General features: G+C 37.0%; 4 protein-coding genes across 12 annotated transcripts; 2 read left to right on the top strand and 2 right to left on the bottom strand.

The window, feature by feature from the left end:
- The first annotated feature begins 11,495 nt into the window (after positions 1–11,495).
- LOC108376025 (probable NADH dehydrogenase [ubiquinone] flavoprotein 2, mitochondrial) lies at positions 11,496–12,784 on the top strand. The gene is made up of 5 exons (XM_017632196.1): positions 11,496–11,657; positions 11,801–11,923; positions 11,992–12,267; positions 12,332–12,451; positions 12,527–12,784. The coding sequence occupies exons 1-5, from the start codon at positions 11,508–11,510 to the stop codon at positions 12,698–12,700; spliced, it is 843 nt and encodes a 280-aa protein (XP_017487685.1). The 5' UTR covers positions 11,496–11,507; the 3' UTR covers positions 12,701–12,784.
- A 2,106-nt stretch (positions 12,785–14,890) lies between these two features.
- Positions 14,891–17,592, bottom strand: LOC108376023 (M-phase phosphoprotein 8-like). Of its 4 annotated transcripts, XM_017632194.1 has the most exons (6): positions 17,493–17,588; positions 17,166–17,424; positions 16,800–17,108; positions 15,824–15,967; positions 15,385–15,770; positions 14,891–15,329 (listed from the first exon to the last, which is right to left on the bottom strand). In XM_017632194.1, the coding sequence occupies exons 2-6, from the start codon at positions 17,334–17,336 to the stop codon at positions 15,302–15,304; spliced, it is 1,038 nt and encodes a 345-aa protein (XP_017487683.1). In that variant the 5' UTR covers positions 17,337–17,424; positions 17,493–17,588; the 3' UTR covers positions 14,891–15,301. The 4 variants fall into 4 exon arrangements, with proteins under 4 accessions (XP_017487683.1, XP_017487680.1, XP_017487681.1 ...); XM_017632191.1 differs by having other exon boundaries at positions 16,800–17,424; positions 17,493–17,592; XM_017632192.1 differs by having other exon boundaries at positions 16,800–17,424; positions 17,480–17,567.
- A 63-nt stretch (positions 17,593–17,655) lies between these two features.
- LOC108376022 (protein penguin-like) lies at positions 17,656–20,735 on the top strand. Of its 6 annotated transcripts, none has more exons than XM_017632186.1 (8): positions 17,656–18,171; positions 18,588–18,711; positions 18,796–18,831; positions 18,897–19,436; positions 19,503–19,905; positions 19,967–20,202; positions 20,261–20,407; positions 20,471–20,735. In XM_017632186.1, exons 1-8 carry the CDS (start codon positions 17,756–17,758, stop codon positions 20,642–20,644), a joined length of 2,076 nt encoding a protein of 691 aa, XP_017487675.1. In that variant the 5' UTR covers positions 17,656–17,755; the 3' UTR covers positions 20,645–20,735. The 6 variants fall into 6 exon arrangements, with proteins under 6 accessions (XP_017487675.1, XP_017487673.1, XP_017487676.1 ...); XM_017632184.1 differs by having other exon boundaries at positions 20,258–20,407; XM_017632188.1 differs by lacking the exon at positions 17,656–18,171 and adding an exon at positions 18,253–18,505 and having other exon boundaries at positions 20,258–20,407.
- LOC108376024 (putative peptidyl-prolyl cis-trans isomerase dodo) lies at positions 20,647–21,704 on the bottom strand. Its single transcript, XM_017632195.1, has 3 exons — positions 21,522–21,704; positions 21,040–21,351; positions 20,647–20,981 (listed from the first exon to the last, which is right to left on the bottom strand). The coding sequence occupies exons 1-3, from the start codon at positions 21,580–21,582 to the stop codon at positions 20,872–20,874; spliced, it is 483 nt and encodes a 160-aa protein (XP_017487684.1). The 5' UTR covers positions 21,583–21,704; the 3' UTR covers positions 20,647–20,871.
- Positions 21,705–22,927: the final 1,223 nt, after the last annotated feature.

Here is a 22,927-nt window from a genome sequence, read left to right as displayed (position 1 = left end):
TGCTTGGGCATTTTCTTCGGCTTCTGAGGTGTTAATTTCGTCAGGCTAAAATAGAATAAATTTCGATATAAAGTTCCTTAGACCTGGATGTTTCCAAACCCATAAGTTTTTACGGGTTAAGTGTCGCTATATTGAATTTGCACGTACATATTTACTTTGGATCGCGAGCGCCTCTTTACCACCAGTGTGTTTTCTTTCGCCCCTAATATCTTGCCGCCCTAGGCCCGGTCCTATCGGGAATTAGGACAAATCCGCCACTGGACATATGCGAGCGGAGCCACATTTCCCGTTTCTTAGGTACCGCCGCCGAAGAAGTAATCGGATTTCAGCGAGCCCGAAAGAACAACTGGTAAGATGAGGAGTGTCAAGAAGCCGCATAGGAAAAATATGCCGCCTATAACGCTCGAAAATTTTACCAGAGAGTTAGGCGACTTACAGAGGGTTTTAAAACTCTTGTAAGATCAGCAATGGCGTCCTAGTGACTGATGTCCACAACGTACTTAGATTATGGAGGGAACACTCCACCACCCTACTGAATGGTAGCAGCACTGAAAGTTGTGGAGAAGACGAGCCCGAGCCCCCAGTCGATGATGACGGAGTCGATGTTTCACCACCTGACTATGACAATGAACGAATATCAATAACGCGCTTTAAAAATAACAAAGACCGAAGCCCACCGTCAACGAACTAACACTCAGTGTGGCTTTAGGCCTGGAAAATCCACCATAGACCAGGTATTCACAATATGCCAAATCTTGGAAAAGACCCGCGAGAAAAGAAGCGACACTCACCACCTATTTCTCAGCTTCAAAGCCACTTTCGATAGCACTAAAAAGAGTTGCCTATATATCGCGATGTCTGAATTTCCCCTCGAAACTGATACGGCTGTGTAAACTGACGTTGAGGAATACCACCAGCTCCGTCATAATTGGGAAAGACCTCTGGTGGTCAACGAGTATTCGAGAGAAAGATTTAGCGAAAGATTTACGGGCCTTTACGCGTTGGCGATGGCGAGTACCGCAGACGATGGAATGATAAGCTTGTCAACGACATAAACATAGTGCAGAGAATTAAAAAACACCGGTTCCGCTGGCTTGGCCATGTCTTTGGAATGGACTCCGCCGCACCAGCTCTAAAGGTAGCAGAGGAAAAGGGAGGCCCCCACCAGTGTTGCCGCCGCTCAAAGAACTTTCTAACCAAGATTAGACGAAAAAGTTACCAAATGTAAGGAAAAATAACCAACTTTAGGTTAACAATTCAGGTCATCACAAATTCTTTTATATAAATACGTATAGAAAAAGTTTACAAACCAAAGAAAATCAATTTTTATTTGCATTTTTGAGAAGTAAATCCTTTTAAGGTTGTAATATGTAAATACATATTTTAGAAAGTCAGTCTTCCCGTATTAGATGCATATGTATAAATATTAATATCTTCGTTAATATTACCAGATTCTAAATAACATTTTTAACCCTTCGGAGGGCGCGCTTTGAAAATTACACGAGAGGGTGCGCCGCAGCTATTTAGCTGCAAGGTGTATCTGAAAGGTTGAGTGCAATTTTTTTATTTATGTCGAAAAATCATTCAAATAAAACATTTGAATAATTTGTGTTTATACTGCAACATATTATAAGCATTTATTATTTAAATTTTTATTACAGTGCTGTTGGTACATTCTACACATTGCGAAATATGCTTGCAATGTTTTCTACAAACATTTTTGTTACAACTAATGCAACAAACTTTTGTCTTATTATTCCTGATACATATTCCTGGTTTCAATTTCTGTTTCGTAGCTGATTCCCTCCTATATAAGTTTAAAAACATCTTCTTTTTTGTTATTGTTGATTCCGAGAGAACGAAAAATAACACCGAAGATGGCACAACGCCGAGACCGGTTTATCTTCAAACCAAATTTTACAAGGGATGACGGAAATTCGTTCTAAAATACATCATTTAAAAACATCCTTTTTTCTCTAAAACCTAAGAAAATTAATATCATAATAGTTACAATGCGTACGTATAATTTTAAAATTACACATGACAAAATACTTACAAAATAAAAATTTTGATTTAGACGCTTATCACTAGAGCTCGGATTTTTTTGCGAATTGAATATGCAAAATATATGTAAAATGTATGCAAAATATATGCATAAAATATGCAAGAACTATGCAAAATATGCTAAAAAAAAGTTTTTTGTATACAACAATTTAAATAACACCTAAGAAACAAGACCGAAGTCGTTTCCACTAGTGTCCATGTTATTAGGATTTCAGAGAAAATTAAGCAAGTTTTATTAAAGCATATCTTCAAATTTATTAACAACTTGTATTTAGGTTAACTCTTTAAACTACTTTAGTATCTGTATCTGTGGAAATCGTCCGCATTTGCGGCCCCAACCGTTGCCAAAGTCCCCAACGTCATAGACCAGGAGCGCATCCTGGAGGAGCATAGTGAGAAAAACCCAATCCTCTCTTCTTCAGAGTCGGAAGAGGACCAATCTCTTGCATGGGATGTAGGTGGATAAGCAGTTCACTGCCAACTACCCTCCAATGACGGAGTTGGTCCTCTTTCCACAGCCCAGAAGAGGAAGTATCGGGGGGCGAAACGCAAGTAGGGGAAACCCTCTTCTGTGGCTGACCAAACTCCTCCTGTCGCTGCATTCAGAAAGCGGAGCAGGTCTACGGATGTTACTCCAGAAACCAGTGGAACTTGATGGGTGTACCGACATCCAAATCTGCTTGCGAACGTTGCAAGAAAAAAAAAACCTGTGGTGACAGACACCAATTGCTGTCCCAATGCCTCTTCGAGTCATAGTTTGGCACGGTACTGGTGGGGCATTGCCCAATTCCAATCATCCAGACAGACCTCTGGCGCCACGAAACGCTTGCCTCAAACCAAGGGAAGAAATGATGCAAGGGTCGGTCGAGGCAGAACTGCCCTCGCTATTCCCTCGAAGCAACTACTTCTCGATGTCTGGGTCCCGGGCAACTTATTGCTGATCCGGGCCGTTATTTCCTCCGGCACTGTAGCTAATGCTCGTTCATAAGAGAAATGCCCCTCCCAAGCTAACTGGGATTGGCTCAAAGCTGTGGAGCAAAGAATACCGGTCACAAGGGGAACAGACTTCACTGTTTATAGTGCCAATTACGAATGAGAGAAAAAATTATGAGTGCTAGTTTTTTGGGTTAAGAACGCTTTCCAGCAGAAATTAGTGATAATTTGTGATAATTATCTGTTAAGAAACAAAGCTATATACATACTGGTAGATCTCTCTCAGCTCTCTCCGCCGGCAAATCTCCAATGACGTCATATTCACGTTACTCTACGGAATTTCAATCAGCGCAATCTTGTATTCTATCGGTCTTGCGCATGGTTGCCACTCGCCAACATTTTTTTCTACCAAAATCTCTTAAGAAAAATTATCGAAATCTACCAAATCTTGACTACCAAAATCTTCACTTCTTCACTGAAAAAAGAAAAAATATACTGAATAAAGCTGCTATATTTCATAACAAATATGTATATACTTACAGCCTGTTTCTGTGACTTAATAAATTCAATATTTTTATAATTTGTCAATTTTTGATTATTTATCAAGAACTCCCAGTTCTAGCACAGAAGTTTAAATCTATTTTCTGATAAATTATCAAGATTGAAAATGCTATTGACAATTATAATTTTTTTTATTAGAAAATATTTTTCTATCAATTAATTACTGAATGTGCCGTTATTCTCATTTTCATTGTTGGTGTTTCCGACAGGGTAGGAGTATGATGTAATGTGGAGCGATTTTCCATCATCCCTTGTCAAATTTGGTTAGGAGACAAGCCGGTTTCGACGTTGTGACAATTTCAGTGTCATTTTTCGTTCGGAATGTGCCGATATTTGCGACTCACGGCATAATGGTACCGGCACACAAAAAAGTTGCGGGTGCTTTTAACCGTCCGTTTGACTCGTACAAAATTTCGAGTAAATTGCGAAAATTGCAAATTTTTTTGCTATTTTTTCGCTTTTCCATAATTTAGTGTACGTGTCAAACGGACCTCAGATTTGAATTCAGTGAGTCGAAATACATGTCGGTAGGAGGGTCTAGTAAAAAGCACACCAAATTTTTTTTTTTGTGCCGGAATAATCAAAACGATTTATGGACCTTACCGAAAATTTCCAGATGGCCACTATCAAAATGTGAGATGGTAGAACTCAAAATTTATCGCAAAAATACGAAAGTTCTTTTAGAAGTGCAGCCCTTGGTGCTGCCGCTGTAATTGAAATATTTCCAGTATTCGAATATGAGATGACTCTAATTTTATCGAAGTAATTTTATAGAAGTGTCAGTAGTGCTGCCACTGAAACTCGAAGGGCTTTTATAATTACGCTCATGCAAAACATAATTCATTTCTTTCTTTGTCGCATTTAATTCTATATAACGAATAAACGCATTTTTTTGCCTGTTGCAACTTGTTACACCAAAATAGAATGGGGTCACTCCTGAGAAAAAAGTTTGAAATTTTGATGAAAATTTGATGAATTCTATAAAATTTTATTCTTAGGTTTAAATGGTATTTGTTAGGGAATGAACTGTATTTTAATTGAAAAATCTTAAAAATTAATAAACATAAGCGGCAAATCACTTTTTAAAGAATTGAGTTATTGTAAATATAACAAAACATTTCTTTATTTATTTTTTAATAAAGTTTTTCTTTATATGCTTATGTGTTTAAATAATGCTACGATCTGGTAATACTTCATTAAATGCTCATGTTTTATTCAGAGATTTATTTCTGTAGGTTAAAAAGAAGTTGTAACTACATGAATAATTATGTTCTTTTAAGTACCCAACCCGCCTAAGTACCTCAAAAAGCTGACATTTTTCGTGAGGTACTTCAGCGGTTTTTACTGTAGCATGATTCAACAACTACAGGTTGTAGCAATCGTACAAAAACAACATTTACCGTTGGTATGAACTCCTTGTGTCATCAACATCTTCTTTATCTATTCATATTCGTGTGTATATGTATACCCTGCATACCAGGATTTCATAGAACTCTGAAAGGTTTCACAATTTTTTTAAGAATTTTCTTTAAGAAATCATACAGAAATTTCTTTACTAGTTCTTGTCAACCGCTTCATATGTTTTTCTTTACAGATTTCTAAAAGAATCGTAACAAATTTCCGACACTTAAAGATTTCGGGAGCATTTGTTTGCAGGGTATATATATACGTATATGTGTATGTGTACGCGGATATGTAAATAAAGCAAAACAGACGATAATTTGACACAAGCGTGCTCATAAGAAGAAGCATAGCTTCTATCGCTATCACCTGTAATTGATGCGCCTTGTTACTGTAGTTGCAAAAGTTGCCAAAATGAAATAAAAGTTACCAAGTTACCAAACCGTTTAAAAGTTACCACCTTTGGTAGAAAGTTACCAATTGTGGCAACCATGGTCTTGCGTACATGTTTTGCATGTGCATATGTATATGTATGTTACACAGCCAATACACAAAATCTCCTATGACGTCATATACAGTGATCGGATTTTAAAATGTGTGTGGTCGAATCTGGTAAAAAATGTGGTAGATTTCAAAAAATGTGGTAGATCTCAGGTTTTGGATCAAACTTTGTACAAAAATTAAAAATATTCTGCAAGGTTTCAGATAGATTGCAAACATTTTATTGAGAATAAAAAATATTATTATTTTAGTATAATAAAGTGCAAGATTGAAGTTGTTAAAAATTGCGTTGAGTTTTGGCAATTTTTTTTTTTTCTTGAACGTGTAAAGCAGTTCCTTCCATATCAAGATATTTTTCCAACATATTTTGAAAGATTTCTGCAACCTTGCGGAGCGCTGCCAGTTTTTCTTTTTATCACATCACGATGTAGCGAACAAATGTGGCACGTTCAAGAAACCGCTATTTGGGATTTGCCGATTTTGACAATTCTCAAGTAAAAGTATACAACGCTTTAGAAGCTTTTGATGCACTGAAATTTGCTAACACTTTCACAAAAATCGCCGTTTTTTAACATTTTCGCTATTAGTTATTTTTATAAATCATATATTTTGCAAATTAACACAAAACCACGTTTCCTGTCGAAAAATTTAATATTGAGAAAATTTAATATTTTACAGTTTATTTTATAATCCCCTTCTGCCTGTTATTAGTGTTTAGTGTTGGACAATTTTAGCCCTTAAAATTAAGATAATTATGTCGAGCAAAAATAAAACTACACGAAAATGCGAATATGTGGTAGATTTCAGACCTTGTGCGGTAGATGTGGTAGATGCTCAAAAAAGTGGCAGATCTCCCACAATGTGGTAGATGTCCGATCACTGGTCATATACTGTCAAAATTTTCAAGAGAGAGTTAGCGGTATCACAAGTTGCGTTCGACAAGTCGAAAATTTATAATAGTTTTAAGAAAATTAATATCATAATAGTTACAATGCGTACGTATAATTTTAAAATTACACATGACAGAATACTTACAAAATAAAAATTTTGATTTAGACGCTTATCACTAGAGCTCGGATTTTTATACAAATTGAATATGCAAAATGTATGCAAAATATATGCAAAAAATATGCAAGAACTATGCAAAATATATTAAAAAAATTCCAACAAATACATACTTAGATATGCTAAAAAAAGTTTTTTTATGCAACAATTTAAATAACACCTAAGAAACAAGACCGAAGTCGTTTCCCCTAGTGTCCATGTTATTAACCTTCAGAAGACACCCCAGTGCAAAGCTTATTTTTGATAAACTTTTTCGTTATGTCAATAAAAGCTAACCATGCAATTATATGATCTTGTACCTTTGAAAAATTCAATAAGACATTTCATTTTAAATTTATTTTATCTAAATATTTCCAGCGTAATATATGCAAAAAAAGCTTAAGCTATGTGTTTTAAAAGCAACATTTCAATTGGGGTGCAATTTACCCCAGTGTGTCGTTTACGTCAAATAAAAAAGGTGTGTCCTCCGAAGGTTAAGATTTCAGAGAAAATTAAGCAAGTTTTATTAAAAGCATATCTTCAAATTTATTAACAACTTGTATTTAGGTTAACTCTTTAAACTACTTTAGTAGTATCTGTGGGAATCATCCGCATTTGCGGCCCCAACCGTTGCCAAATTCCCCAACGTCATAGACCAGGAGCGCATCCTGGAGGAGAATATGGAGAAAAACCCAATCCTCTCTTCTTCAGAGTCGGAAGAGGACCAATCTCTTGCATGGGATGTAGGTGGAGAAGCAGTTCGCTGCCAACTACCCCCCAATGACGGAGTTGATCCTCTTTCCACAGCCCAGAAGAGCAAGTATCGGGGGACGAAACGCAAGCAGGTGAAACCCTCTTCTGAAGCTGACCGAACTCCTTCTGTCGCTGCATTCAGTAAGCGGACCAGGTCTACGGATGTTATTCCAGAAACCAGTGGAACTTGATGGATATACCGACATCCAAATCTGCTTGCGAACGTTGCAAGAGAAAAAACCTGTGGTGACAGACACCAATTGCTGTCCCAATGCCTCTTCGAGTCATAGTTTGGCACGGTACTGGTGGGGCATTGCCCAATTCCGATCATCCAGACAGACCTCTGGCGCCACGAAACGCTTGCCTCAAACCAAGGGAAGAAATTATGCAAGGGTCGGTCGAGGCAGAACTGCCCTCGCTATTCCCCCGAAGCAACTACTTACTTCTGGATGTCTGGGTCCCGGGCAACTTATTGTGAGCCCGTAAAAGGCCCTCTGATCATTGCCGTAATGGGGAGGGCGGGGTAGACTCGGCAGACGACTACTGGGGATATTAAACACTGATCTGGGCCGTCATTGCCTCCGGCACTGTAGCCAATGCTCGTTCATAAGAGAGGGATGGAACCATTGTGGTGAAATGCCCCGCTCAAGCTAACTGGGATTGGCTCAAAGCTGTGGAGCAAAGAATACCGGTCACAAGGGGAACAGACGTCACTGTTTATAGTTCCAATTACGAATGAGAGAAAAAATTATGAATGCTAGTTTTTTTTGGGTTAAGAAACGCTTTCCAGCAGAAATCAGTGACAATTTGTGATAATTATCTGTTAAGAAACAAAGCTATATACATACTGGTAGATCTCTCTCGGCTCTCTCCGCCGGCAAATCTCCGATGACGTCATATTCACGTTACTCTCCCGAATTTCAATCAGCGCAATATTTTATTCTATCGGGCTTGCGCATGGTTGCCAACATTTTTTTTTATCGAAAATCTCTTAAGAAAAATTACCGAAAGCTACCAAATCTTGACTACCAAAATCTTCATTTCTTCACTGAAAAAAGAAAAAATATACTGAATAAAACTGCTATATTTCATAACAAATGTGTATATACTTACAGCCTGTTTCTGTGACTTAATAAATTCAATATTTTTATAATTTGTAAATTTTTGATTATTTATCAAGAACTCCCACTTCTAGCAGTTTAAGTTTAAGTCTATTTTCTTGATAAATTATCAAGATTGAAAAGGCTATTGACAATTATAATATTTTTTTTTTATTAGAAAATATTTTTCTTACAATTAATTGTTGCATGTGCCGTTATTCTCATTTTCATTGTTGGTGTTTCCGACAGGGTAGGAGTATGATGTAATGTGGAGCGATTTTCCATCATCCCTTGTCAAATTTGGTTAGGAGACAAACCGGTTTCGACGTTGTGCCAATTTCAGTGTCATTTTTCGTTCGGAATGTGCCGATATTTGCGACTCACGGAATAATGGTACCGGCACACAAAAAAAAAGTTGGGGGTGCTTTTAACCGTCCGTTTGACTCGTACAAAATTTAGAGTAAATTGCGAAAATTGCAAATTTTTTTGCTATTTTTTCGCTTTTCCATAATTTAGTGTACGTGTCAAACGGACCTCAGATTTGAATTCAGTGAGTCGAAATACACGTCGGTAGGTGGGTCTAGTAAAAAGCACACCAAATTTTTTTTTTGTGCCGGAATAATCAAAACGATTTACCGAAAATTTCCAGATGGCCACTATTAAAATGTGAGATGGTAGAACTCAAAATTTATCGCAAAAATACGAAAGTTCTTTTAGAAGTGCAGCCCTTGGTGCTGCCGCTGTAATTGAAATATTTCCAGTATTCGAATATGAGATGACTCTAATTTTATCGAAGTAATTTTATAGAAGTGTCAGTAGTGCTGCCACTGAAACTCGAAGGGCTTTTATAATTACGCTCATGCAAAACATAATTCATTTCTTTCTTTGTCGCATTTGATTCTATATAACGAATAAACGCATTTTTTTCGGCAAAAAAATTTTTAAAAATCAACGGTAATTTTTTGCCTGTGGCAACTTGTTACACTAAAATGGAATGGGGTCACTTCTGAGAAAAAAGTTTGAAATTTTGATGAAAATTTGATGAATTCTATAAAATTTTATTCTTAGGTTTAAATGGTATTTGTTAGGGAATGAACTGTATTTTAATTGAAAAATCTTAAAAATTAATAAACATAAGCGGCAAATCACTTTTTAAAGAATTGAGTAATTTAAATATAACAAAACATTATTTATTTTTTAATAAAGTTTTTCTTTATATGCTTATGTGTTTAAATAATGCTACGATCTGGTAATACTTCATTAAATGCCCATGTTTTATTCAGAGATTTATTTCTGTAAGTTAAAAAGAAGTTGTAACTACATGAATAATTAGGTTCGCTTAAGTACCCGCATCGAGGTATTTAAGCGGGTTCTTTTAAGTACCCAACCCGCCTAAGTACCTCAAAAAGCTGACATTTTTCGTGAGGTACTTAAGCGGGTTTTACTGTAGTTACAAAAGTTACCAAAATGAAATAAAAGTTACCAAGTTACCAAACCGTTTAAAAGTTACCACTTTTGGTAGAAAGTTACCAATTGTGGCAACCATGGTTTTGCGTACATGTTTTGCATGTGCATATGTATATGTATGTTACACAGCCAATACACAAAATCTCCTATGACGTCAAATACAGTGATCGGACTTAAAATTTGTGTGGTAGAATCTGGAAAAAAATGTGGTAGATTTCAAAAAAATGTGGTAGATCTCAGGTTTTGGATCAAACTTTATACAAAAATTAAAAATATTCTGCAAGGTTTCAGATAAATTGCAAACATTTTAATTAGAATAAAAAAATATATTATTTTAGTATAATAAAGTGCAAAATTTAAGCTGTTAAAAATTGCGTTGAGTTTTGGCAATTTTTTTTATTGAACGTGTAAAGCAGTTCCTTCCATATCAAGATATTTTTCCAACATATTTTGAAAGATTTCTGCAACCTTGCGGAGCGCTGCCAGTTTTTCTTTTTATCACATCACGATGTAGCGAACAAATGTGGCACGTTCCAGAAACCGCTATTTGGGATTTGCCGATTTTGACAATTCTCAAGTAAAAGTATATAACGCTTTAGAAGCTTTTGATGCACTGAAATTTGCTAACTCTTTCACAAAAATCGCCGTTTTTTAACATTTTCGCTATTAGTTATTTTTATAAATCATATATTTTGCAAATTAACACAAAACCACGTTTCCTGTCGAAAAATTTAATATTGAGAAAATTTAATATTTTACAGTTTATTTTATAATCCCCTTCTGCCTGTTATTAGTGTTTAGTGTTGGACAATTTTTGCTCTTAAAATTAAGATAATTATGTCGAGCAAAAATAAAACTACACAAAAATGCGAATATGTGGTAGATTTCAGACCTTGTGCGGTAGATGTGGTAGATGCTCAAAAAAGTGGCAGATCTCCCACAATGTGGTAGATGTCCGATCACTGGTCATATACTGTCAAAATTTTCAAGAGAGAGTTAGCGGTATCACAAGTTGCGTTCGACAAGTCGAAAATTTATAATAGTTTTTCCAAATTTTTACTGGATGGCGTTCGATAACGACAAAAAATTATCCAACACACAAAAATTGAGAGAGCAAGCGTTCATTTTGATGCAAGAGAAGCGTTCATTTTGTACTGGCAAAATTTTAGTCAGCAAAAATGATCCATATGGTTGCAATTTTTGTAAACAAACAAAATTGTTTTTTTTTCGAGTTTTGGTGTTTATATGCTTTTTGGCTGCCTGCTATGTGACTTTATGATAGTGCCAACTAGTTTTTACTTCTAGAGATGTTACTGGCGAACATTGAACGTTCACTTTCCTTTTTTCTTACATGGAGGCAACATGAATTTTAGTTTGTTTACAAATAAAACATAAACAAAGTTAGGTGGTGTGTCTTCTTCTTCCGGTTTTTGCAAGTGATTGCTAATTTCCTATTCGTTTACTTTTTTGCTTTTTCTTCTCTTTGGGAGAGAATTTTCGCTTACGCTCTTGATTTTGATTGTTGATTGGTGTTGGCCTAATTTTGTTATCGAACGCAACTATAATCAGCGCCACCTTCTGTATTCATTTCACAATGGATTGTACTGGAAAGAACCTAGAGAAGCTTGCGATTGTCAATCACCGATCAGCTGTTTATAAAATGTCAAAAACGTCAATAAGCTGATGGTAGCTGGGCCGTCACTTTGGTCAACCAAACAAAAAGGACGATTGCTTTGCAGTGGCTGTATAAACGATATTTTGTTACAAATTTGTTTTCGATATAAAATTCTTAAAATGCTTTCGAGCTGTGCAGCAAGGTCGATCAATTTAGTGGTAAGTTGTAATAAAGGGAACCATTGACAACAATATTTAACGTCTGCTTGCCATGAAAGCGGTACGTACGGCTCGTTATGTAATTTAAAACGTAAAAATAATTTGTTCCTAATTGTTTTATGTATTTTGCATGTCCGGTATAGCGTGGCAGTATGCGCACTATTGCCACGAGCGCAGTGCAACGCAGTGATCATCTCTTCGTGCACCGCGACACTCCGGAAGACAACCCAAGCATCAAATTCGAGTTTACGCCAGAGAATAAGAAGGTCAGTCAACTATCGTGTTTTGCAAGTTTTTAATTAAGTCTCATTATCTCCTATTTCATCCATAAAAGCGTGTTGAAGCTATTATCAGCATTTACCCAGAGGGTTACAAACGCGCCGCCATGATCCCACTGCTCGATTTAGCGCAACGCCAATATGGTTGGTTGCCCATCTCGGCTATGCAGAAGGTTGCCGAAATTTTAGAAGTATCACATATGCGAGTTTACGAAGTCGCTACTTTCTACACAATGTTTTTGCGTCAACCCACTGGCAAATACCATATACAAGTATGCACAACCACACCATGCTGGCTACGTGGTTCTGATGAAATTATGGAATGTTGCAAGGTATTATTTTATTAATCCATAAAAAGGTATTTTTCGACAATTCATAAACCTCGTTTTATTGCAGAAAACTTTGGGTGTGGAACCAGGTGAAAAGACTAAAGATGGCCTGTTTACCATTTCTGAAGTAGAGTGCTTAGGTGCTTGTGTTAATGCACCAATGGTCGCCATTAATGACGATTATTATGTGAGTATCACTAAGCATTTACGTTAACTCTTATTGTTCTAAGAAATATACATAATATATTTCTTTGCACTGCAGGAAGACTTAACCGTCAAAGACATGCAACAAATATTAGCGGATTTCAAAGCGGGCAAACCATCACCACCTGGTCCACGTAGCGGTCGTTTCGCCAGCGAACCTGCTGGCGAGCCCACCTCGCTGAGTGAGGAACCAAAGGGACCTGGATTCGGTCTGCAGCCAGCCCTCCAATAATTTGACTAATTTATCCTATTTTTTGCTCTTTAATCTTGAATAAACCCAGATGAAATGAAGTTAGTTGCCTAAGTAAAACAGGAATTTTGGGAACAAAAAAATTTAGATATGCCATAGTAATGCCGTATTGGTATGCCCTAAGTTTCTTTTTAGCCGTTTTTTGTGAACAAAACAGTTGCTGTGTTTCCTTGGGCAATGGTCGGGATCCGGATAAGAAATTTGCACCCAAATGCAACAACAACGATATGGTTGCCGCACGGTTTGGTAGCACAGACAAATGATTGTATGTATACACAAACAGATATTCTGCCATTTGTTTCTCGTAAGTTAACGAGTCTTACTTGGTTCAAATAAATTGCCTTTATGTTAAATATGTTCCAAATTTAGTGAGTTCATTTTAATATTTTCGTCTTCCTCGTGCTAGTAGTATAAAATGCTGCCAACCCCAACAAGAATGATCCAGATCGTTTCCGTGAGAAGTGATCGTGATACTGAGCTGGATAACCCAAAGAAACATAAGTATAAGTAAAAAAATAAAAATAATAATGCGTTATAAGGGAAGGTTTGAAGCAGTCACCCCTATTGCGAGTGTCGACTAGTAGTAGATAAAAGACTAATATTCGATTATCGCTTTTCCTTGGTATTGTGAATGTGGATTTCCCCATCAATAAGCGACTTTGAACAGTTTTTAGTCGTTCATCCTTCTACAATCGTTTGTTTTAGAAAGATGAGCGTCTAAATCCAATTCACACTCACTTATTGAATGAGAAAACGACATCGAAAATACATACTCAGCCCTATCACCAATTCCATGTGAATAAAACATTCCCATAACTTAACAGGAAAAACAAGAACAAATTGGGAAAAAATGTTTTTGTTCTGCTTTATAATTTTTGGGACTATTTGTTCATGTGGCCAACTATGGATACTCGATACTCGAATAATAGCCGTTTATCTACTACTAGTCGACACTCGCAATAGGGGTGAGTACTTATGAGACCATAAGGGCGAACTAAAGGATGAGATCCAGCAATACACGTAATAAACCTCTAGACCCGGCCCTATGTTTACAGGCAATAAACGACATTCACAGAGACTGCCACCACCTTCACTATCTCCCGTTCTGTGAATGACGTCATAGGAGTACACTCACCACCTGTAGACCGCGTAACTGTGGCTCAGCTGCGATATGGATACTATATTAGGTTAAACTCTTATTTGTCTAAACTAGACTCCAACGTACGAGGTTACTTCCGGGATTTGGACGTTCGTCTCACGACTGCAACCACCTCTTCAGTTGCCCACGCAATTCAACTCAACTAACATCCCACTACCTCTGGTTCCGTCAAAACGGCACGCTTCCTGAGCCTATCGTTAGTTGAGCTTGACGAAAACAATTGAAGGACTATCAGATTATATGTGTGGCTAATTAGTTGCTGCAACAAAATAATTGTGGCAATTTGAATTAATGCAGTGTTTGCTTTCGGAATGGTAATTTTCTAAAAATTAAATAACGAAGTTATCAAAATAGATAATAAAAGTAAAATGGATGTCGGATTAATTTTGAAACTATTCGTTTTTAGAAATGAATCAAGCCAAAACATCAGACTATTTTATTTCTAAACTGTGATGCCATTTCTGAACATAGCAGCCTATATTACTTGTCCGTAATTAATATTGGCTATCGCTGAATCCATCATAGTCCGATTTTCGTTTCAACGTGCATATGTATATGCATTTTCCTAGATTTCACGAAAAATCGAACTACAATCGATTCAGTGATAGCCCTGAATAAAAAAAAAACGAAGTGCTAATCTATGCTTACCTACCCATGTATACGACAGGGAAAGTAATATTTACTACTCTGAAATTATAAGCACTTGGAGCTATCACTCTCAATCTATCGTAGTGCGATAATTTAGCAAGAGTAATTCAATCATTAGGCACTTAGCAAGGGTCGCCGTCGACAAGCTCAATTGGTCTGCATAACCAAAACGACACGGATTGTAATCTGGTCAAGGGGTCCAATAGTATTCCAACCTTCTTAATGGGTACTCCCTTTCGCCAGTAACATATCTATCTTACATAAAAAAAGACGTAGTGCTTTTACTCATTTATATTTATTCTTAAAAACGAGCAGAATCATAGTTTTATATAATTCAAGATTACAATTTCTAGAATTGGGTAATCTTCTCTTGATAAAATAATTTTATTCAATTTTATATTGTTGATAAAACGCTTAATGCGATGTTTCCTTTATAATTAATTATGCATACATTAATAAACGTATTGCCTAGAACACCTACAGCATGCCACCAGAAAAGTTTAATTAACTTTTTTTTATTTAATAATTCATTCTGAAGTTAGAATTTAGATAATTCTAACAAATTTATATGTAATTTTTGTTTTATTTTGTAGTTTTTGCTGCCGGTAAAACATATCAATGAAATCAGATCTTTTATGTACGTAAAGTTTGAAATGCGCAATAGAAAGATCAAAACAATGCTGCAACATGCTAAGGTGTCGTTTCAGTAAAAAAGCGATGATTTAGGAAAACAAAAACACCATTAAGTCATCTTAAACTATGTCACCACTTTCAAATTACTCATCGCTATCGCCATAATAAACCCTGGAAAGTAACACTCTTACTCTTAAAGCAATTTTAAAGTAATTTCAGTAATTACCTCTTCTTCGAGACTGCGCGCTTTGATTTGCGTCCAATCGGATTATGATAATTTGTACGTGGTAGCGTTTGGTTCACGAGCCGTTTTGTCTTTTTCGGCTCCTCGCGAAGTTCTTTGAACGATACATTTTCTTGTGATTTCATTCGTTTCATAAACTTATCGATAATTTCGTCACATGACAAATTCGCTTCTGGTTCCCATGTGTCATGTTTAGGGCCAAATCCCTTCCAACGTATACGAAATATACGTTGATTCTTCTCCTCGGCGTAGTCTATTATCTTATCAACCTCCCACTCTTTATTTGGATCAGCTGCCAATTGTCCCTTTACTGGACGTCCTTTCTTAGCAGCCACGCCACTCTTTTTGCTCGATTTACTTGGCGATTGCTAATGATACAATCATTGTTGGTGTGACATTTTATTTTTTACAATGTACTTACTTTATTTTTGTATCTTTCAATTATGTCCGGACACGACAACGTATCCTCAGGCTCCCAGGTGTCGTCATCTTTAGTATAGCCCTTCCAGCGTATTAAGTAGTAAGTAACACCATGTTCTACTTTGTGGCTTACTATGTCCTTAACCTTATAGCAAATAAATAAAATTGTTTGCAAGTGTTAAAAGAAAAATCAATGTATTCTGGAATATGGAAGACTTAAGAAAACAGAAATTTCAAACAGGTAAACCATCAATAAATTTAAAATCTCTTGCGAGAAAACATTTCATACTTCTATGTTTGATTGCAAAGCGCATTTTTTCTATATTTCTACTTGAAATCACTCCAAGAGGTGTCTTCATAAAAAGTAATAAACTGTTATTAAACTTTATATAAATATAAATTTACCATTTTGATAGGGAAATGTTTAGCTATTTGTACAACGATTTACGGGTGGGTGGCGGAGGGGAAGGGGGCATAGCCCCCAACCTCCCCCCTAAACGAACGCCGCTTTATGAAGTCACCTCCACACACAACCAAAAATCGTTGCACAAATTCATAAACAGTACCCTTTTGATAAACGAACTGTCAAACTTTGTATGGAAATCTACTTAACCAAACTTTATCACTACATCAAACGTTTTTGTATAAATTTCAGCAAAATTCAACCCTTACAGGTTGCCAGGTGGTCGCATTTGCTACGAACACATGAAAGCAAATTAGTACAATGGACGAACTAACTAGCCATATAAGTTAAATAATAAACAATATTATGGAAATTATTTACCAAGGGGCGTTCATGAAAGAATACGGATAAACTGATACATTTAAGCAATTTATCCCTTTATCTCTTTAGATGAAAACCCCTAATATTTGTTAAATTTTTATCGAAAAACGACTGATCGAAGCTGAATAGTAATCGAGTATCGATATTTTAATGTTTGTATGTATGTATATTATAAAACATAACCTCTACTCACCTCGTAGACTTCCTCACCCTCACCATCTCCCTCCTCCTCGTCTACCTTTGCTTGTGCCTTCTTCCCTTTGCCACGCCTACCAGTGGCTTTACCATTTTTGCCAGCCGTTTTTTGTTTTCCGCCTCCTGCCGGCTTCCGCCCTTTCTTTGCACTTCCACCTCCGCCGCCGCCATTTAATGGTTCATCCTCGCTATCCACATTATCATCGGCGCCATCGGTTAGTTTTTCTGGCGCTGCTTTGCGCTTATTAGCCTTTTTGCCGACTGTACCGCTGCTACCATCCTCTTGGTCATCTTCGGTGGCGCTACCCTGTACAGAATGGAATTCATCATCGGTATTCCCTTCGGGATGAGTTCGATCTCTTACAACGCTTTGCTTTTTCTTTCCGTCATCACCCTCCTCGGCACCCCCATCGACTTCCGATTCATCGCTGTTGGACTCCACCGTGGCGCTCTTTTTAGCTTCCTCATCTTGTTCATTCTCATTTTCAGCAGATTCCGCATATTCTGCGATTTTTTTCTTATGCACTCTACCCATTTTAATTTTCCCCGCTTGATAACTTTAAAATGTTTTTTCGCACAATTCTTACCCTTTTGATATTAAATGTTTGTTCAGCTTCGGATTTCTGTAGAAATTTGCCTCAACAAAGATAAAATAATTGTTGGAAGATTAAGATTTACCTACAAAACGTACCTTTATTTTCGAAGACGCCGTGAAAAATTGTGCCAAAAAACAGAAGCGCTGAAAAAGGAGTACAGAAATTTATAAACGCGCAACGTTGACCGTTTCGGTTGGAACGAAACGGTGCGCAACGAAACGAAAAATGAATTAACAGAGTTGCATTAAGGAAGGACTTCGCTGTTGCAGCTGTCAAAAAATGAAAACATCTTTTTATACACACGTGGATTCAGTTTTTGTTAAAGATTTTGTTAAATAAAAAATAATTGGAACTTAAAATGATTAAAACTAAGAAGCGTCTGTCGGATAATAGGGGTGATGGTCCAATAAAAAAGAAGTCACAAAAATTGGAATTGGATAAAGGGAAAAATAAACCGCCGAAAACTGACGGCTCGTCGAAGGCAAATAAATTTGCCAAGACCTCTCAACGAAATGCTATAGGAAAGATGGTGAAAGACAAATTTGCTCCAAAGTCATTGGGAAAACCTGGCGCAGGACAACCTCGGGGACTTGACAAGTTTGGTAAAAATGGTAAAAAGCCAGGTTTAAAGGGAGCAGCACCAGGTGAGGGCGAAAAAACGGACTGGCGCAAATTTAAACAAGAGAAAAAAGAATTAAAACTTAAACGAAAACAAGCCAAAGATTCATATGAAGTGTCTGTTGAGGCGAAGCAAATTTACGAAAAGCTTAAATGGTAATATCATATTCACATATGTTTGCCTGGAAAAGTTTTAAATATTTTACATATGTACTTATAAGCATTTCTTNACTACAGGAAAGATGGTGAAAGACAAATTTGCCCCAAAGTTATTGGGAAAACCTGGCGCAGGACAACCTCGGAGACTTGACAAGTTTGGTAAAAATGGTAAAAAGCCAGGTTTAAAGGGAGCAGCACCTGGTGAGAGCGACAAAACGGACTGGCGCAAATTTAAACAAGAGAAAAAAGAATTAAAACTTAAACGAAAACAAGCCAAAGATTCATATGAAGTGTCTGTTGAGGCAAAGCAAATTTACGAAAAGCTTAAATGGTAATATCATATTCACATATGTATGCCTGGAAAAGTTTTAAATATTTTACATATGTACTTATAAGCATTTCTTATATTATAGTCGTCGTACTGAAAATAAATCAGAGTTGGTAGAAAAGCTGTACAATGTTTTGAACCGTGGCGATGTGATCAAAAAGTTGATAATGGCTCATGACACAGCTCGCATCATCCAATGCATGTTGAAGTATGCTTCGCCCGCGATTCGAGATCAAATTTCGGAGGTAAATTCAGATATAAGAACATTATGTAAAACTTTAAATAACAATAANCATGCTTCGCCCTCGATTCGAGATCAACTTTCAGAGGTAAATTCAGATATAAGAACATTATGTAAAACTTTAAATAACAATAACTTAAAATATGTTGGTAGAAATTGTTACCACTCGCTGTGGAAATGTCTGTATCCAAGTATTCACACTTCTGTGTTCTCCGGATGTTCAAATACGGTTCGCCCACTATCAAGTCAAAACTGGTCGATAGTTTTATGGGAAATGTAGTACGTTTAGCTGGACATAATATATCGAGTAAAATTCTTGACCATGTCTATCATGCTGTAGCCAATCCAAAACAACGTGGTTATCTACGCCAAGAATTCTATGGAGAATTGTATCGAAGTTCCAAAGACGACAACGTGAAAACTCTTGCCGATACCTACAAAAATACTCTTAATATGAAAAGATCAATTTTAGGCGCAGTTAAATCTAACCTGGATCATTTGGCCAACAAGCAATTGGTAGATAATTCCCTAGTTCATGCAGTAATTTTAGAATATTTAGGAGAGTGTGAGGATGACAAAATAGAAGAAACAGTAAGTTCCTTTGCACCTCTTATACCGCTTATGCTGACTACGAAGGATGGCACCCAATCAGCGACAATCTGTTTTTATAAGTCAACACCCAAGAATCGTCGAGTAAGTACAAATGTTAAATTTAAAATCTTCAAATACAATTTACAAACTAAACTTGTACTGGTTCAGGCTATAATAAAAACAATAAAGGAACACTTGGTTAATATTTGTACACATGAGCATGGGCATATATTTTTACTTGCATTAGTAAACTCGCTAGACGACACTAAGGCAACTAAAAAAGCCATATATGACACGCTGCATCCTGAATTGGAAACCCTGATGGCAAATCAATGGGGTCGTCGCGTCATTGAATGGCTGGTGGCGCCTGCAGATACCAACTGCTTTCATCCGAGTTTCATAGCTAATATAGAGGATGGTTTGCAATATGGCAAAAAGGACAAAGACATTCGACGCAAGGAAATATTCGAGCAAATTGAAGAATCCTTAGCTAATGCGATTGCTGATAATGCCAAATTTTGGCTGTCTAATCGACATATTGGCCTAGTCACAGCTGAGATATTAAAAAAATGTAACAAATTGACAATTTTTCAGTAGGTTTTTTTGAAGTACTAATACTTTTTACCTCACAGTAAGTCAAGAGCACTTTGAGAAAGCCACCTCTGCAATAGCCGATGTTATTGTCGACCCATCATGGGCCGTAACTGTAGAAGAAGAACCAAAAATTAAAAATAAAAAGATTGTTCACGACGTGGAAAAAATAATATCGGATGCTACAAAAGCAAAGAAGCAAAAACGATTGGAGCCTAGTTTTGAGGAAAATAAACAGAATGATTCTACTGACGACGAAGTTGATAAAAAGAAAGAAGTAAAGTACACATTATTGGCCAAAGTACGAAATAGGAAAACCTCTTATTTTTCAGAAGGAAGCTGTCACAATTCCTGGCATCGAAGAGTCAGGCCTGCACATCGTATTGAAAAAGATTATCAAAAATGATAAGGAGCGCCTAACACAAAACAGCGAAGCGCAAACTTTTGGTTCGATACTTGTACAAAAATTAAACGAAGAAACGGTAAGAAACATACACAAATTTAATTTGGATATTATTTTTTTTTTAATCCAATTATTGTTTTAGCTAAAAAATTGGGTAAATGTAAATCGCGCCTGTTTTATCCTGCTGAACACTTTCGAGCAAAATACTGAATCAACAAAGTCGATTCTTAAAGATCTACTGAAACCACTACATCAAGTCCTGAAAGAGGGGACGGGAGCAGGTCAAAAATTATTACTGAATAAAATGGAGTTTTAATATATTTTAGTATAGTGTGATTCATTTTAATTTTCTTCTTTCATGTGTGTACTTCACTTTTATGAATTATTTGTAGAGTCCATGCTATGGATGTAATAGGGAAGCAAATAACGTTTACGAATTAAGATAAAGAAGGAAGGTTAAGTCATTCATAAAGTTCAAATGCATTTTCATTTAAATAGTCCTAAATGGGGAAGAGATTTGAACAGATTAATTAAATTCCACGTTCATTCCGTTCGTAAAATTATGTGCAATCCGGAATCCGTGTCTACAATTTTCGACATTTGTCCAACCTTCAAACTAAATGCTGCATCTTCAAATGCTTTTTGCATTTGGCCTGAAAGTAGTTAAAATAACTTAAATACGGTTTTCCATTAGTTGATAATTTTTCTCACCTTTGCCAAATGGACCTAAATCGCCGCCACGTTTGGCAGAGCTGCAGTCTGAATATTTAGTTGCAAGTGCGGCAAGTGTGATCTCACCAGACTCAATTTGCTTGCGATAATCCTCCAAAGTCGCACGTGCTTCTTCCTTGGATCGCGTTATGTTCTCTTCCCGCCACGAGCTAGGCCGACGACTCCCTTTATGTTTGACAAGCAGATGGGAACAACGCACTTCACTGGGTCCTGACGATTCCTTTTTTGCTGGCTCTGTCGGCAAATCCCATTGAGACTCCTTTGTATAGATATTCAAATAATATGTCAATCCTGCGAAATAAATTTTTAAACACGTTGAATTCGTAGTTAATGAAATTAATATACATGTGTGCATACATACATATGTATCTATGTATACAAAAGCTTATAACAAGCAGACGACACGGTTTCGCATCAATTCTACCGGCCAACATACACAAAATGAAAATTTTAGTACGTACCGGTTGAACGACTCTTGCGTACTTCCCACCCTTCTGGTATATTTTTCTCTGTATCGGACATTATGTGCTACAGTTTATCTTTTTATTAAATTAATAAGCTGAACTTTGCTATTTCTTTGAACCAGGCAAATCCTACCACAAAACAGCAACTCAAAATTATGTATTGCAATGGGCAAAGTAAAGTGGAAATGGAACGACAAAGAGGGCTAAAAACATGAATTAAGTTCTTTCACAGGGTGCCTAAAGTAAATATATTTAATGCCAGCTCAATCAGGCGCGGTACGGTACATGACCCAGGGAAGTAGTAATGCCAAAGAAGGTAAATCGGGTTGGCTTTCCTTTATGGCCGTTCGTTAAAGGGGCGGTGGGCGAAAGGTAAGTGGGCGTGGCACCTCTAACCTACCTTTTTGGAGAGGGAATCAACCGCCATTGACAAAAATGTAACCCCCGACCACTTAGGTCCCCTATAGTTCCCTAGGGACCCCTTAGAAAAATTGCCAAAAATCACAACTTTCATTTGCGTTTATTCGCTTGAAAGATGTTAAATATTCATTTGCACAATACATTTTTATATACACATTTTTATAAAACACCCAGTAACCAAAATAGACATCACTGGGGCGGCAGCCCCAGGTTTACCACACAGAAAGGGAATTCTAGTTACCTTATCCTTTCCCAAGGTTACATCACACAGAAAGGAGAATTCTACGTAGTAAGGGTAATAATCCCTAAGCGCGGCCGAAGGCCGCCTACGCAGAAAGGAATTCTACGCAAAATACTGTGGACGCAAGTAAAAATTGCGATTTTTAGCTATTTTTCTAAGGGGTCCGTAGGGAACTATAGGGGGCCTAGGAGGTCGGGGGTAGCATTTTTGTCAATGGCGGTTCATGCCCTCTCCAAAATGGGCGGTTGGAGTTGCCACGCCCCCTCCCCCTTCGCGCACCGCACCTTTAACGAACGGCCATAATGGAAAGTTTCCCCGGTAAACAACTCGCTGAAGTGCGGCGAGTGAGTCTAGAAGGTTTGCAAGAGGAATTCGCGTCCGTTTTTACATCAAGTTTCGTAAATGAATTCGCCGCACATTTGGTTTCGCGGCGACAAAGAACGTAGAGAAAAAATCTTCTTTGGTAAATCTACGCACATGCGCATGTTAAATGCCGATGGCAAATAAAAAAAGGAGTTGTCGCCATCTTTTTTGTCATTTCATTTCTTTATTTCTATCATCGATCACTCTTTCTTCAACGTTCTTTGTCGCCGAAATCAAATTTGCGGCGAATTCATTTACGAAACTTTGTGTCAAAACGGACGAAAATTCCTCCTGCGAACCCATGAACCAAAAATACAAAATCACGTCTTCTAGTAGCCCGTTATAATCGCATTTAGGAAAAAAGTTGGGCGACTTTGAC

Source organism: Rhagoletis zephyria, unplaced genomic scaffold (genome assembly GCF_001687245.7).
Source record: "Rhagoletis zephyria isolate East Lansing unplaced genomic scaffold, Rhagoletis_zephyria_1.1 Rzeph_scaffold_09804, whole genome shotgun sequence".
Classification (NCBI taxonomy): domain Eukaryota; kingdom Metazoa; phylum Arthropoda; class Insecta; order Diptera; family Tephritidae; genus Rhagoletis; species Rhagoletis zephyria.
The sequence above is the reverse complement of the archived record's forward strand: the minus strand, read 5'-3'. Positions and strand labels throughout refer to the sequence as shown.